This window comes from Epinephelus fuscoguttatus, linkage group LG8 (assembly GCF_011397635.1).
Source record: "Epinephelus fuscoguttatus linkage group LG8, E.fuscoguttatus.final_Chr_v1".
Classification (NCBI taxonomy): Eukaryota; Metazoa; Chordata; class Actinopteri; order Perciformes; family Serranidae; genus Epinephelus; species Epinephelus fuscoguttatus.
In genome coordinates, this window is record NC_064759.1 from 5,730,066 (window position 1) to 5,743,719 (window position 13,654).

The 13,654-nt window shown below is 43.0% G+C and overlaps 1 protein-coding gene across 3 annotated transcripts; it reads left to right on the forward strand.

The window, feature by feature from the left end:
* Positions 1 to 1,311: 1,311 nt before the first annotated feature.
* pi4kb (phosphatidylinositol 4-kinase, catalytic, beta) lies at positions 1,312 to 13,634 on the forward strand. Of its 3 annotated transcripts, XM_049584756.1 has the most exons (13): positions 1,489 to 1,765; positions 4,790 to 5,474; positions 6,326 to 6,691; positions 7,195 to 7,239; positions 8,026 to 8,253; positions 8,467 to 8,694; positions 8,914 to 9,023; positions 9,318 to 9,422; positions 9,829 to 9,952; positions 10,134 to 10,399; positions 10,506 to 10,638; positions 11,240 to 11,360; positions 11,447 to 13,634. In XM_049584756.1, the coding sequence occupies exons 2-13, from the start codon at positions 4,818 to 4,820 to the stop codon at positions 11,626 to 11,628; spliced, it is 2,565 nt and encodes an 854-aa protein (XP_049440713.1). In that variant the 5' UTR covers positions 1,489 to 1,765; positions 4,790 to 4,817; the 3' UTR covers positions 11,629 to 13,634. The 3 variants fall into 3 exon arrangements, with proteins under 3 accessions (XP_049440712.1, XP_049440713.1, XP_049440711.1); XM_049584755.1 differs by lacking the exons at positions 1,489 to 1,765; positions 7,195 to 7,239 and adding an exon at positions 1,312 to 1,449 and having other exon boundaries at positions 11,447 to 13,630; XM_049584754.1 differs by lacking the exon at positions 7,195 to 7,239 and having other exon boundaries at positions 1,490 to 1,765; positions 11,447 to 13,631.
* The last annotated feature ends 20 nt before the right edge of the window (positions 13,635 to 13,654 follow it).

Here is a 13,654-nt window from a genome sequence, read left to right on the forward strand (position 1 = left end):
TTAAGTTTTTGCAGTTTTTTCCATATTCAGCTTCAATGCCTCATCAGCATCTAATTAATTTACTATAAAATAATTAATCCACCATGCAATTAATCATATGTCATGGATGCATTACTCCTAATGAAAATGATTTTTTAAAAATTATATATACAAGTCTATGTAATATTAAAAATATTTCAGCTGAAACTCTTGTTTTTTTTTAACCCTTTAACTTTTTCCTGAAATTATTAAAGAGGAAAAACTGATCTGAATTTAAATTGTTGTTATAAAAGCGTGTCAATAAGGTAAACGTATTAATACTTAGGTGAAATTTTGTGCATTAAACACTTAATTTCCTGCATTCTGGTGATTTTTTCTGTCAATTTATGGTGGAAATGTTTATTTGTATAAAGGAAAACAAAATTCAGGTGGCAGGTGACGAATCAAAATAAGAGAAAAGGCTCACAGGCATTCTGTATTGCTTTCAGATATTCATTCTCTTGTTTATTCTCCTGTTATTCATCTTTTTTATTTATTTCTAGTTTTTTTTACTGTGTATAAATGAGAGACCATGTTCTGTAGAGAGGTTTAAATAGTTCTGGATGCACAGAGGACATGTAGACACTGCTCTGACACAGGCATACTATGAGGCTGATTTCTACCTCAAACCTCAATTAGATACAAAAATTCACAGAGTGCTAGAGATTTTTTTTAAAAAGTTGTCTGGTTTATTTACATATATATATAAAAATATAAATTCATTCCTACAAACATGTTCCTTTTCTACATGCCTTAGATGCAACGTTGTTACTTTCCCACTTGAATCCTCTAATTTAACCTGTGATACATGTTTGCTTTATTTCCTACCTTAGCTGGTTAAGAAATGAAATTAAATTCACATTTTTTAAACTATTTTTAGTATTACATTGCATAAAAAAACCCCAAAATAATCCATTAAAAATTAAAGATGTGACATTAAAAAATATTTTAGTGTAATAAGTAAAATATAAGAAAAGATGATCAACCTTCATTGATTGGATATTCAAGTGTAGCTGCAGCAGCACAAAGGCAGAAACAGTTGCAGATACATAGAGAAGTTATTATTATTATTATTATTATTATCATTATTATTATGTAGTGTTATGTACAGTGTTACATACACACGTACTATACAGTAATACTAAAAATATATAATAGAAGATAATCGTGAGAATAGAATAGAATAGAATAGAATAGAATAGAATAGAATAGAATATTCGGAGTACAAACTGTATTATCTGTGGTACAAGGCAGTCAGACGGTCCAGCAGGCGGAAGCACTACACCGGAAACAGTCAGGGAACAGCAGCAGTAGCAGCAGCAGAAGAAGAAGAGCAGCGCCCCCTGGTGTTGACATGACGACCAGAGCGGATCAATGGAGGAGACAAACTGGAAATAAAACATCACTGCTAAACCACTAAACTGTCACCCGGTAAGGCTGACTCACCTGTACACACACAGACACGTCACAGAGCTCGAGGAGCTCACCTGTGACTATGAGGGAGCTAATGTTAGCTTAGCATACAGCTTCATAAACAATCTGAGCGGAGTTAGCAACAGTTGGCCTGATATTTGCCGGCTAATGCTAACATCAACCGGACAGGCTAACACTGCGGAGTGGACGGGGGGTTCGGTTAGCTTGTGGCTAGTTAGCTTTAGTTAAATCTCTAAACTAACCAGCTGCAGGACCATGCTAACGTCTGGTTAGCTGGTTAACGGTAACTGCGTCTCAGCCGAGTTCCTCCACAGTAAGCTAAGCTAACAGCTTGTCTATAACTGAACTTTACACCGAGAATCTGAGCTAATGCTAACACAACAGCGTGTTTACTGTTTAGCTTTAAATAAGAAGCTTTTCAAGTTTTGTTTTCTATCTGAGTTAGCTCTGTGCTAAGCTAGGCTAATATCAGCTGACTCTTGGTGCGCTTGCTAACAAGAGGATTCATCAAAGTGTTACTGTAAACGTTTGTTTACTGTTTAAAATACAGACAGTGTTCAAATTATTAACTCAATAAAGAAAGAAGTACTCGGGTGTTTTAATGCAAAAAGTAGCAGCACTACAGCGTAGAAATACGATGCAAAGTCCTGCATGTGAACCACACTTAGATGTCAAAGTATTAGCATCTGCATGAACTTAAAGTACCAAAAATAAAAGTACTCGTTATGCACAATGACCCATTTCAGAATCATATATACGATATTATTTTATTACGATTATTAATGCATTAATGTAGTCATCACTTGAATGTTGCAGCTGCTGGACGTTGAGCTAATTTTAACCACGTTATATACTGCTTTGTAGTGTAATCCCTAATACCTCATCATGCGTTATTGATTATACTTTGAATTATTAACCAGAAACTGCAACATAATTAGAGATGTCAGATAAAAGTAGTGCAGTGCAATATTTCACTTTGAGATGTAGTAAAGTGCAGAATTTACGACAGAATGGAAATTCTCAAGTAAAGCAGAAGTTCCTCAAGTTGTGTAGTACTTGAGTACATGCACAGTACTTAGTGCATTTCACATTTCACCGTAGCTTGTAAAATGACAGTGATAATGTTCAGTTTATTGTTGAGTGACTCTGATGTTTCAGCACAAACTAAACTTCATATTTTACAGGACTGAGGACACAAATCTGTTAAAATCAGATAATAGTTTCATTCTGTTGGTTCCAGATGTTTGTTTATTATGGGACCACATTCCTAAAATCTGTATTAAATCCACAGTCACACGTGTTCCTGGTGTCCAAAGTGGCTGCGACCAGGTTCCTTCTCCTATCAGTTTAATATACAGCCAGACACAGAGGACAAAATCCACAGTCGTCACTCTGTGATAACTTTATCTTAAGTTAATGTGAAGCCTCAGCAGCAACATCACCTTCAGGCTTAAGTTTGAAATTCTCTTTTTGTTGGTATAAACAGACTAACAAAATCTGGAGAAATTGACACCAGTGAACTGACCAAAAAAGAGTTGATAAGTTGCTTATAAAAATATTGGCAGATTCCTTTTTTGTCAGTTTACTGATTTATTAACTGACTAATCATTTCAGCTCTACTTTAACAGTAGAGCCCGATCAATAAATGAGCTTGGCTGACATGTTGCCTGATATTAGCTCATTGCACATATTTATCATATCTGTGTTTATGTCAACACACTGATGATGGGAGATTAAGAAACAGTTTCTTCATTATAAAGTTAGGTTTTACTGTAAAACGTCTCACCAGCTCCATCTTATTAACTGTTAAAAGCAAAACACATTTATCAAAATGTTTATTATGTGGTGTTAGGTTGTGTAAAGCAAATTAATAATGACTGATATATCATTACTTGAGTCTGTAATCTCAAAGATAAAATACTTGTATCAGCCAAAATGTAAACACTATGTAGAATATTAAATGTTAAAAAACGTTTCTTATTTTTCAGATGTTGTGTGTCAGATGTTTCAGACTGTTGAAACGTTGCTGTGTTGACTGTTTAAATGCTGCAGTGAGTCGTGGTTTTAAAACATCTAGAGTCTCGTTAACTAAAGAAAACTCAACAGAACATGAACTGGAAAATATTCTGATGGATTTCAGTCATTTTGTAAGATAAAATCATCCTGATGTCAGATTATCTCCTTTATATCTTTGTGTTTTAAAGTGAAGAGGACATTTGATCAGATAAATTATTAACAGGTTAATTAATGAAGTGATGAAAATAGTCATTCGTTAACCACTGTGAGTGAGTGAATCTCCTCCGATCTGCTTTACATCTATGATTAAACATCAAACACTCTGCACAGCTCCCCTCCTCCTCTCTGTAATCTGTAATCTGCTCAGTGGGATTACAGCCGCACGCACGCACACACACACACACACACACACACACACACACACACTCTGTGTATGTCAGGACTACATTTATAAGCAGAAGCACTGGCTTTTACTTACTTTTTCTGAGCATGTAAACACATCTCAGGGTTTCAATCAGTGGACGGCTCAGCTGTTGTCATGTGACGTCATCATGATTTTGGATCGTCACATGAAGCATCACAGTAAATTGGGAGACACCCCGTGTCCTAAAAAGGGTCCACCTGTGGACCTCACCTCTGGGGACCATCAGGTCTGTGAGCCAATCAGAAGAGAGTAGAGTCCCCAGCTGTGTTACTGGGTGTGCTACTTTTCCAACAGGCGGGGTACAATGTGATAAGAAGTGATGACGAACAGTGAGTGAGGAGCATGACTCACTCGTGGAGTGGGAAACATTTGCCGTCAGGAGAAGGCGTCACCATTAAACAAAGCACGGATCTGTCAGAGCAGTCAAGGTTTAGTGTGTCATTAATCAGTGGCAAGATAACAACATCGCAGATAAAAAGTCATACCAGCAATCACTATCCAGCTGCTCTCATTCAGCTGTAATAACATTATGTGTTCTACTCTGCCACTTAGGGCCAAGACTGTCATCACAAAATTGAACAATTGATGTGTTTGTATCAGCCCTGTGGTCGAGGGAGGCGGACGCAGCTTTCCCTGCATGAATTGAGCAGTGCACTCAGGGTGTGCGCCGGCTGAGATGCCTTTTAAATGGTCTGCAGACTCCGCTTACTCAGCTCCCCACAGTCGCACGCTGGCGTAGTAATCATGCTGACCCACTAAAAATCTATTGTAAGATAAACATTCAAACAACGAAGGTGTTGCTGAGCAGAGAGAACTTTGACCTCTGATGGCCTTCAATCATAGGTGACCTCTGATAACCCTGATGACCTTTGATCTTTTGTTCTGTGTCTGTTTCAGTGGAGGAGGGCGGAGCTTCCCAGCAGCCATGATGGAGGACACAGAGCCGGAGCTTTCCCCCGCCCCCTCTGATCAGAACAGCCCCTCCCCCTCCATCTCATCCTCCCCCTCCCTGTCCCTCCCCTCGACCCCCTCGTCCTCCTGTGGCCCTCCCCAGGCCGTCACCCCCCCTCTGGGTGTGATCAGTGAGGGCGTGGGGGAACTCAGCCTAGTGATTGATGCTGAGGTGGCCCACCGGGCGTGTCAGGAGGTGCTGCAGAAGGTGAAGCTGAAACAGGTAGACACTGATGTCCCCACCAGCCTGCAGAATGGGGCGGGGTCGGACCGGGAGCCGCACGCCTCCCCCTGCGGCGCTCTGAGCGTTGTGGTGAAACCACTGAAGATTCGCGAGGAGTTGGACGACTCTGATGGCCTGGCCCCCGGCTCGGTGAAGAGCGCCCGGCGGCGGCAGAGGCACAATCCTTCCAAACAGTCATGGCTGCTCCGCCTGTTTGAGTCCAAGCTGTTTGACGTTTCTATGGCCATCTCCTACCTGCACAACTCGAAGGAGCCAGGCGTCCAGGCGTACATTGGGAACCGGCTCTTCAGCTTCCCGCATGAGGAGGTAGACTTTTTCCTACCGCAGCTTCTCAACATGTACATCCACATGGACGAGGACGTTGGGGACGCCATCAAGCCATATGTGGTGAGTGTTGTCAGGAACAAGGCGGGGTCTAACTGCCATATGAGGTGCGTAGGGTCTGAGCAGGGGGTGGCGTCTAACAACACGTTACCTAACCTGCGTCCAGCTTTGAGTCTGCTTCAGTCAGACTGCTCTACAATCATTGATGTGAAAGTTCATTCCTTAGAAGTTTGACCAAAAGTCTCTACTCAGTGTCAACTTGCTATTTCTGAAACTTTCAGCCACCTCTGATGGTCTTCATCAGGGGACTTTATTCAGTGTTCATAGAGGGAGTTCAGCTAAATACAACCACCTGTGGTCACAGTATCCACCCGAACACCTTAGCAACTCCCTACTAAAACTGCCCATAAAGTCATAGCAACCTCTTAACCGCTTTTTTGGAAACCAATGCTAGTAACCAATGTGATCTCCTTGGCAACTACTCTGAGTGCCGTAGCATCCATCTAGCGACACAGTGACAGACACCCTGTGGCTGCAGCTTAGCAGTCAGCTTAGCATTTATCTTCTGTAGCCCTCAGTAAAAGCTTTGAAAGCCATACTGTGCGTTCCAGTACCCATGATGCCACGCTGTTTAGTATGCCAGAACAAGATTTAGTATGTCAGATGCAGAATGCCAGAAATACCAGGATGTTCTATAGCATCCAGTCGTATTTTGTCAGTGTTAGATGATCAGTCTTAGAGGTTACGAGATGATTAACATGGAAAACATTAGTTTGAATAAATTCCCAAACAGAAAACTCACCTGCTGTGTTTTAGTTTCCCCCTAACTCCTGTTCTGAGACGTTCTTATAAATGAAGTTTTGTCCTGTTGTTATATGATAGCATGACCTTTAACTCTTTTGTGTTGTGTTCAGGTGCACCGCTGCAGACAGAGCATCTCCTTCAGCCTGCAGTGTGCCTGGCTGCTGGGAGCGTACTCCTCCGACATGCACATCTCCACCCAGCGTCACTCACGAGGGACCAAGCTGAGGAAACTCATCCTGTCTGACGAACTCAAACCTGCGGGGCCTCGAACTCGCAGGGACCCTCTGACTCTGACGCCTTTCTGTCCCCTGGCGTCCCCCGCCACCGGCCCCGGGCCCCTGGGAGGAGAGCACGGCCTGTCGCCCTCCAAACGCACACATCAGCGCTCCAAATCTGACGCTACAGTCAGCATCAGTCTGAGCAGCAACCTGAAGAGGACGGCTAGTAACCCGAAGGTGGAGAGCAGCCAGGATGAGGTAACGGAGGATTTGCCCTGCTCCTCCTCTGAGTGGCTAGGTGCATTCGTTGGTTGGATTGGTTAGGTTTAGACAAGAGGAGCGAGATAGGGAAGGGTTAGAGTAAGAATATCAGGGTACGCCAATCAGAGGCAGAGTAAAGACCCTGACACACCAAGCCGACTGTTGGCCGTCTGTCAATGTTGGGCCTTTGATGAGCGTCTGTCGCCCTAGTCGCCCTGGTGTGTCCTGCACCGTTCGCCCTCGTCGGCTTTTTTTAGCTGATTCATGGTGTTGAATCGGTGACGGGGGAGCCTGTCATCATGCTGTGATACCACCCAAGCCTAATAGAAACATGTTAAGATAAAAGAAACTACTGTAATAGGAATCATGAGTCTGATCTGACAGCAGTTTATAGACTCAGTCATGTCTCGCATATTTTAAACTAAATTAAAGTTTTATACTAAAACAAACAAAAGAAGTCAAAGTGATTCTCTAAACCCTCTGACCTTTGACCTCCCCAGGACACCAGCTCCAGCTCTGAAAGTCTGGAGTTTCAGACTGGTCCCGTAAGTTAACCAGCGTCATGTTCTCCCTCCAGGGTGCATTGTGGGAAATGAAGTCTGTGATGGAGGCTGTGGGTTGTGGTTCATTATGAGGTGAAGTCTCAGACGTTCAGCTCAGGTGTCAATAAACAGAAACACGTGAAGGAGCTGCACGTCTGGACTCACCGCAGTAATTCTTCATGTTTCTGCTGGATTCAATCAGCTGTTGATGTTGTGGGTGAACCAATCAGGACGCTGATGATCCTGTCACCATGTTTCCTCTCACTGATTCTCTCTGTTTGTGTGTCAGGTTTATGTAACAGATAGATCAACAGGATGATGTGTATCAGGATAAGTGTGTAGGCCTGTCGTCTGCAGGACAGATGTAAAGCTCTGGGTAGCCCTGCACTAACGTGATCAACTTTTCCGTGTTTATCAGACTGTTGTTGTTGTTGTTGTTACAGGTGTGATGACTGAGTGCAGCTCAGCCAACAACATACAGTTTGTTAGCTGGTCTGAGCAGGTTAATATAATCTATCGACATCACAGAGAGAGATTTTACCTTCTAACATGTGAACAACAAAGTGATAATGAGCAGGGTCTGAAGTCAGTTTGAGTAAACGATAGAAAACGATGTTGGTTTAAAAAAAGATGACGTGAGATCTGTGGCTATCAGCACAAACCTGACACACAAACATCAACTTTCATCTGTTACCTGTGTCTCTCTCAGAAGACGCCCCGAGGAGACAGCAGAGACTCAAACCACTAACATATAGTGCTGACATGTGTCTCTGCCTGTTTGTCTTACAGCCGGTGCGTCTGGCTCCTCAGAGGGAGTTCATAAAGTCTCTGATGGGGATTGGGAAGCGTCTGGCCACGCTGCCCACCAAAGAGCAGAAGACTCAGCGGCTGATCTCAGAACTGTCGCTGCTCAACCACAAACTGCCCGCTCGAGTCTGGCTGCCCACCGCCGCCTTCGACCACCATGTGGTCCGAGTGCCGCACACACAGGCCGTCGTGTTGAACTCCAAAGACAAGGTTACACACACACACACATGCACAGAGGGTTTAATGTTAATGGTTATTTTCCACTTGCCTGATCAGGCAAGATCTGATCTTTCGTATCGTGACTGATATGACACCCCCTTGCTTACTCTGCAGTCAGGCAATCCCTATTGTTGAGCCCTGATTCTTATGACATCATACATAAAGCTGGTCATGTGACATGTGTTGACCTCTGTGTCCCTTCAGGCTCCGTACCTGATCTACGTGGAGGTTTTGGAGTGTGAGAACTTTGAGACCTCCAGCGTTCCAATCCGGATCCCAGAGAACCGGATCAGGAGCACTCGCTCTGTGGAGAACCTGCCGGAATGCGGCATGACAGCAGATCAGAGAGCTGGCAGCTTCTCCACGGTCCCGAACTACGACAACGACGACGAGGCCTGGTCTGTTGACGACATCGGGGAGTTGCAGGTGGAGGTGAGACTCTAGAAAACTGAACTAGAGAAATAAAAGGTTTCAAAATAATGTTTAAATGCAGTTGTGGAAGAATTTACACAGAGAACTAAAGTGGGCTGAGGACGGAGCCACAGCTGTTTTAATTAAGGTGTTAAAGTCGTCAAGTAATGACTAATAACCACAACAAACAGTAAGATCATCTATGTGTGAGATATAACTGAGTGTCGTTCCCTTCTGCAGCTCCCAGAGATGCACACCAACAGCTGTGATAACATCAGTCAGTTCTCAGTGGACAGTATCACCAGTCTGGAGAGCAAAGAGCCGGTGTTCATTGCTGCTGGAGACATCAGGTCTGTGCACACACTAGGGTGGTCAAAAATATCGATGTATCGATACATATCGATTCTGAATATTTGAAATGGTTTCAGTATTTACTTCCCACAGTAAAGATACACAGGTACCAGCTGCATTACTCGCCCTCTCTTATTGTTTACGACAGTCATTCTGTTGCTCTCTGCTACTTGGCAAGAAAACAAAAGCAGGTCATTTTTGTTTTCTCTCTGTGGTTACGTTAATGACTCTCCATCTTATGAAACAACAGATTATAAATATGTTTGTAACGCTGTCCTCTCTGCATGTTTCAGGCGGCGTCTGTCGGAGCAGCTGGCTCAGGCCCCCACCACATTTAAACGGGACCCTGAGGACCCGTCAGCTGTGGCCCTGAAGGAGCCCTGGGAGGAGAAAGTCCGGTAAGAGAAGCTCAGAGTGGAGGTGGTGTTTGTTTTCCTACAAACTTCCAGGAATACATCATTGTTTCCCTAGAAAAAACTTCAAACAGTCATCTGATCCTTAGTTTAAATACGTCAGACTGGTTACATCAGTGAGTGTCTTACATACATATATGTATTTGAGATACATGTTTTGTAACATGTTTCAAACTGCAGTATACAGTATTTCTGACTGTTATGTACATTTCTGACTATATTTCTGACTGTAGTCTATACTTTTGACTGTAGTGTATATCATTATTTCTGACTGTAGTGTATGTCTGACTGTATATTTCTGATTGTATATTTCTGACTTAAGTATATATTTCCGATAGTAATGTATATTTCTGACAGTAGTGTATATTTTTATTTGTGTGTTTCCCTGCAGGAGGATCAGAGAAGGATCTCCTTACGGTCACCTCCCTAACTGGAGGCTGCTGTCTGTTATTGTTAAATGTGGAGACGACCTGAGACAAGAGCTGCTCGCCTTCCAGGTGCTGGAGCAGCTCAAGGTAACGCTATGACATCACCAACATCACATGATCAAAACACACCAATGAAAAATGTTTCCTCTGCACTTCTGTCTTCTCTTCTTTCAAACCTCTCTTCTTTTCTTCAGAGAGCAAAAGATTTAAGACTGTCAGTATATAATTATGTATTGACATGTAAAACTCTCTTCACCTCCTCCTGCAGTCCATCTGGGAGCAGGAGCGAGTCCCCCTCTGGATAAAGCCCTATAAGATCCTGGTGTTGTCGGCGGACAGCGGGATGATTGAGCCCGTGATGAACGCCGTATCCCTCCACCAGGTGAAGAAGCAGAGCCAGCTGTCACTACTGGACTACTTTCTGCAGGAACATGGTGCTCCGACCACCGAGGCCTTCCTGTCTGCTCAGAGGAACTTTGTCCAGAGCTGCGCTGGGTACAGCCTCATCTGTTACCTGCTGCAGGTCAAAGACAGGTGAGATGATGACATCGCCTCACAGCGGGTTTTCAGAGTTCGATTTGTCTTTCTGAAACTGGCCTTTATTGAGGGACAGATTTGACCCATGACTCTGTCCTGTCAGGCACAACGGGAACATCTTATTGGACGCTGAAGGTCACATCATCCACATCGACTTCGGCTTCATCCTCTCCAGCTCTCCCAAAAACCTCGGGTTTGAAACATCCGCTTTCAAACTCACCACAGAGTTTGTGGACGTGAGTTAATTTCTCATATTTAATCATGAGTCATCAGATCTGAAATTGCTCACTGAGGAGGTTCTGTTGGTCGCTGATTGAGTCCTGGTGGCCCACAAGGAGGATTTAGGGATCCTCCAGGAGGTTGTAGTCCTGAAGTATAAATCACCCACTGAGCGAGCCGCCTGTTAATGACGCTGTGGGCTAATGGGCATGTAGCTACTTCCATGTTTCAGATGATACGTCATGTTTGTAGTCGACCAATGAAGATGAGTTTACTTATCACCTTGGGTTCGTCCTTCACCTTCTCAAAATGATCCCACACTTTGGATTTCCTGCCCGACATGTTATTAACTAGCCTGTGGAATAACCGCAGGTACCAGCCCTGGAAATTAGGGGCCGTACACATCCTGGAATTGGGATTTTGGATTTGCCCCGCTGGAATTGTTCATGTTCTTCCCTCACAGTTTAATCTGCTGCTTTATATTGTCCATGTTTTTAATTTGTAGGCTGCGGTGTATGTGTTCATGGCATCCTGGATAATGTCATGTGTGTGTGTGTGTGTGTGTGTGTGTGTGTGTGTGTGTGTGTGTGTGTGTGTGTGTGTGTGTGTGTGTGTCAGGTGATGGGCGGTCCGGATGGCGACATGTTTAACTACTACAAGATGTTGATGCTTCAGGGTCTGATAGCAGCCAGGAAACACATGGACAGAGTGCTGCAGATAGTGGAGATCATGCAGCAAGGTAACACACACACACACACTCACACACACACACCTGTCAGGTGTTTGCGTATCTGTACTGTACTGACTCCGCCCCCTTCCCCTCAGGCTCCCAGCTGCCCTGTTTCCACGGCTCCAGCACCATGCGAGGCCTGAAGGAGCGTTTCCACATGAGCCTGACGGAGGAGCAGCTGCAGCTGCTGGTGGACCAGCTGGTGGACGGATCCATGAGGTCGCTCACCACCAAACTGTACGACGGCTTCCAGTACCTCACCAACGGCATCATGTGACCTGTGGCGTCATGTGACCCTGTGACCTGTGTGCGTGTTTGTGTGTGTGTGTGTGTGTTTGTATGTGTGTGTATGAAAGCAGCGTTGAACAAATGCAGAGACTGTCTACAGACTGATGATCCTCATGTTTTATAACTGACTGCAGAGACGATGAGCCTCCCTCTGTTGGTCCTCCTCTTCTTCTTATTTTATTGTCTTATTCCATATTCTTCTTCTTCATCTTCTCTTCGCCTGTTTGTTGAATCTTTTTGTTGTTTCGTCTTTTCTTTGGAGGAATTCTTTTTCCTTTTCGTCTCGTTTGGTGTCATCTCTCTTCGTCGTCTTTTCATATTTGGGCAGATGTCCCTGATTGGCTGCTCAGCCGGACTCCTTAGCCAATCAGAGAGCAGCCCCGTTTTAGTTTGAAATGTGAACACTCGGCAGGTGGACAGTTTTTACAGGTAGACAGAGTCTGTTACCACGGAAACTGAAGCTGATGGAGGACACGTGCAGACTCTTTCAAGGACCACACCGGTGTTTTAACTAACTGTAAACCACTGACCCAAACCAGTTTGTCTTCTGTCCATTAAAACAAACCAGTTTCAACCAAAGATGGTTTTTACTGTTTCATGGGTTCAAATGTTCAGCCAGACTGGATTTTGAGTTTTGGAAGTTAAAAAAAATATATATCTGATTTTGTGAAAGCAGCTTAGAGAACATGTTTTAAACAACATCAGCCCAGTAAAGTCTATAAGAAAGGATGTAATTATAATACAACTTTGAATAATATCCTGGAACTCAAAAGATAAATACTAGAAAAAGAAATAAATAGAAAAACATCCTGTTCATAATAATCATGTGAGATCAGAGCTGCAGCTTCCTCAGGTTCTCAGTCAAGGAGGTGGACACTACAGTCAAAAACATGCATCCTTTTAACTTAATTTGCTGATTGCAAAATGTTTGAATATTTAGAACTTTATATATTAAAACTTGCTCACAGTGTGGTGCCCAGCAGCTCAGCGGGTAGCACAGGTGTAGCAAGTATAAAGGCAGTGTCGCTGCTGCAGTGATGATGGGTTTGACTCCAGTCTGTGGCCTCCTGCTGTGTGTCATCCCCTCACTCTCCTCTCTCCTCCCTTCACACTCAATACTGTCATATAAATTAAAGGCAAAAATAATCTTTAAAAAGACTTCCACATGGTAGGGTTTTTAATTTGAAACTTCCTGTGGGAATGATAACATTTACAGGAAACTAATGAAATATCCTGAAACTCAAAGTATCTGAAAATCAGCCGATGGTCTTTAAGGGTCTACTGTGCAGTCAGTGTTTGTCAGCAGTGTCATCAGTGAAAGTGAAAGCCGACCCCACATTCACTCTTATTCGCTATACTTGCATTTTTCCTGCTGTGTCTCTTGGATGCTTTCTGCTTGTGTTCTGGCACCTGGTCACTACCTTTTTATGAAGCCCGACCTCACCTGAGTAGGGTTGCACAGTATAATTTTGTCATGGTACGATAACCGTCTCAGAAAATATTGCAGTTTCATGGTATAATGGTGTTACAGAATTATTAATGACCCTTAAAGGAATTAAAACAGAAAGGTTACCTTTGGTCGAACCAACATTTTATTACTATAATTGAAACTTGAAACCTTTTTTAATGGAAGTATGACAAAAATCAAACGAAAAACATTTTAAATGACGAACAGTAACAGTTGTTTTATTTTGTGATGAGAGAGAAGAAATATAAAAATCATAATTTGACAAACTGAACTTTTAAGCTGTCTACAGTTGTGTCTGACTCGAACTCCCAGCATGCACTGAGGTGCTCCTCAACAGGAGGAATTTCACTTCCAAATGTCAAAGGTCACTGTGGCTTCACAGGAGTTACAGTTTTAGATAAAGGACAAACAAAAGACACTGGAGATAAAAAAAAAAAAAAAAAGTGACATCTGTAGGTTATGAATTTTATTTAAAAAGAATCTTTTTAAGATTCAAATGATTTTAAAATTATTACATAATGTTTTTTATTGTATTTTTTTTCACAGT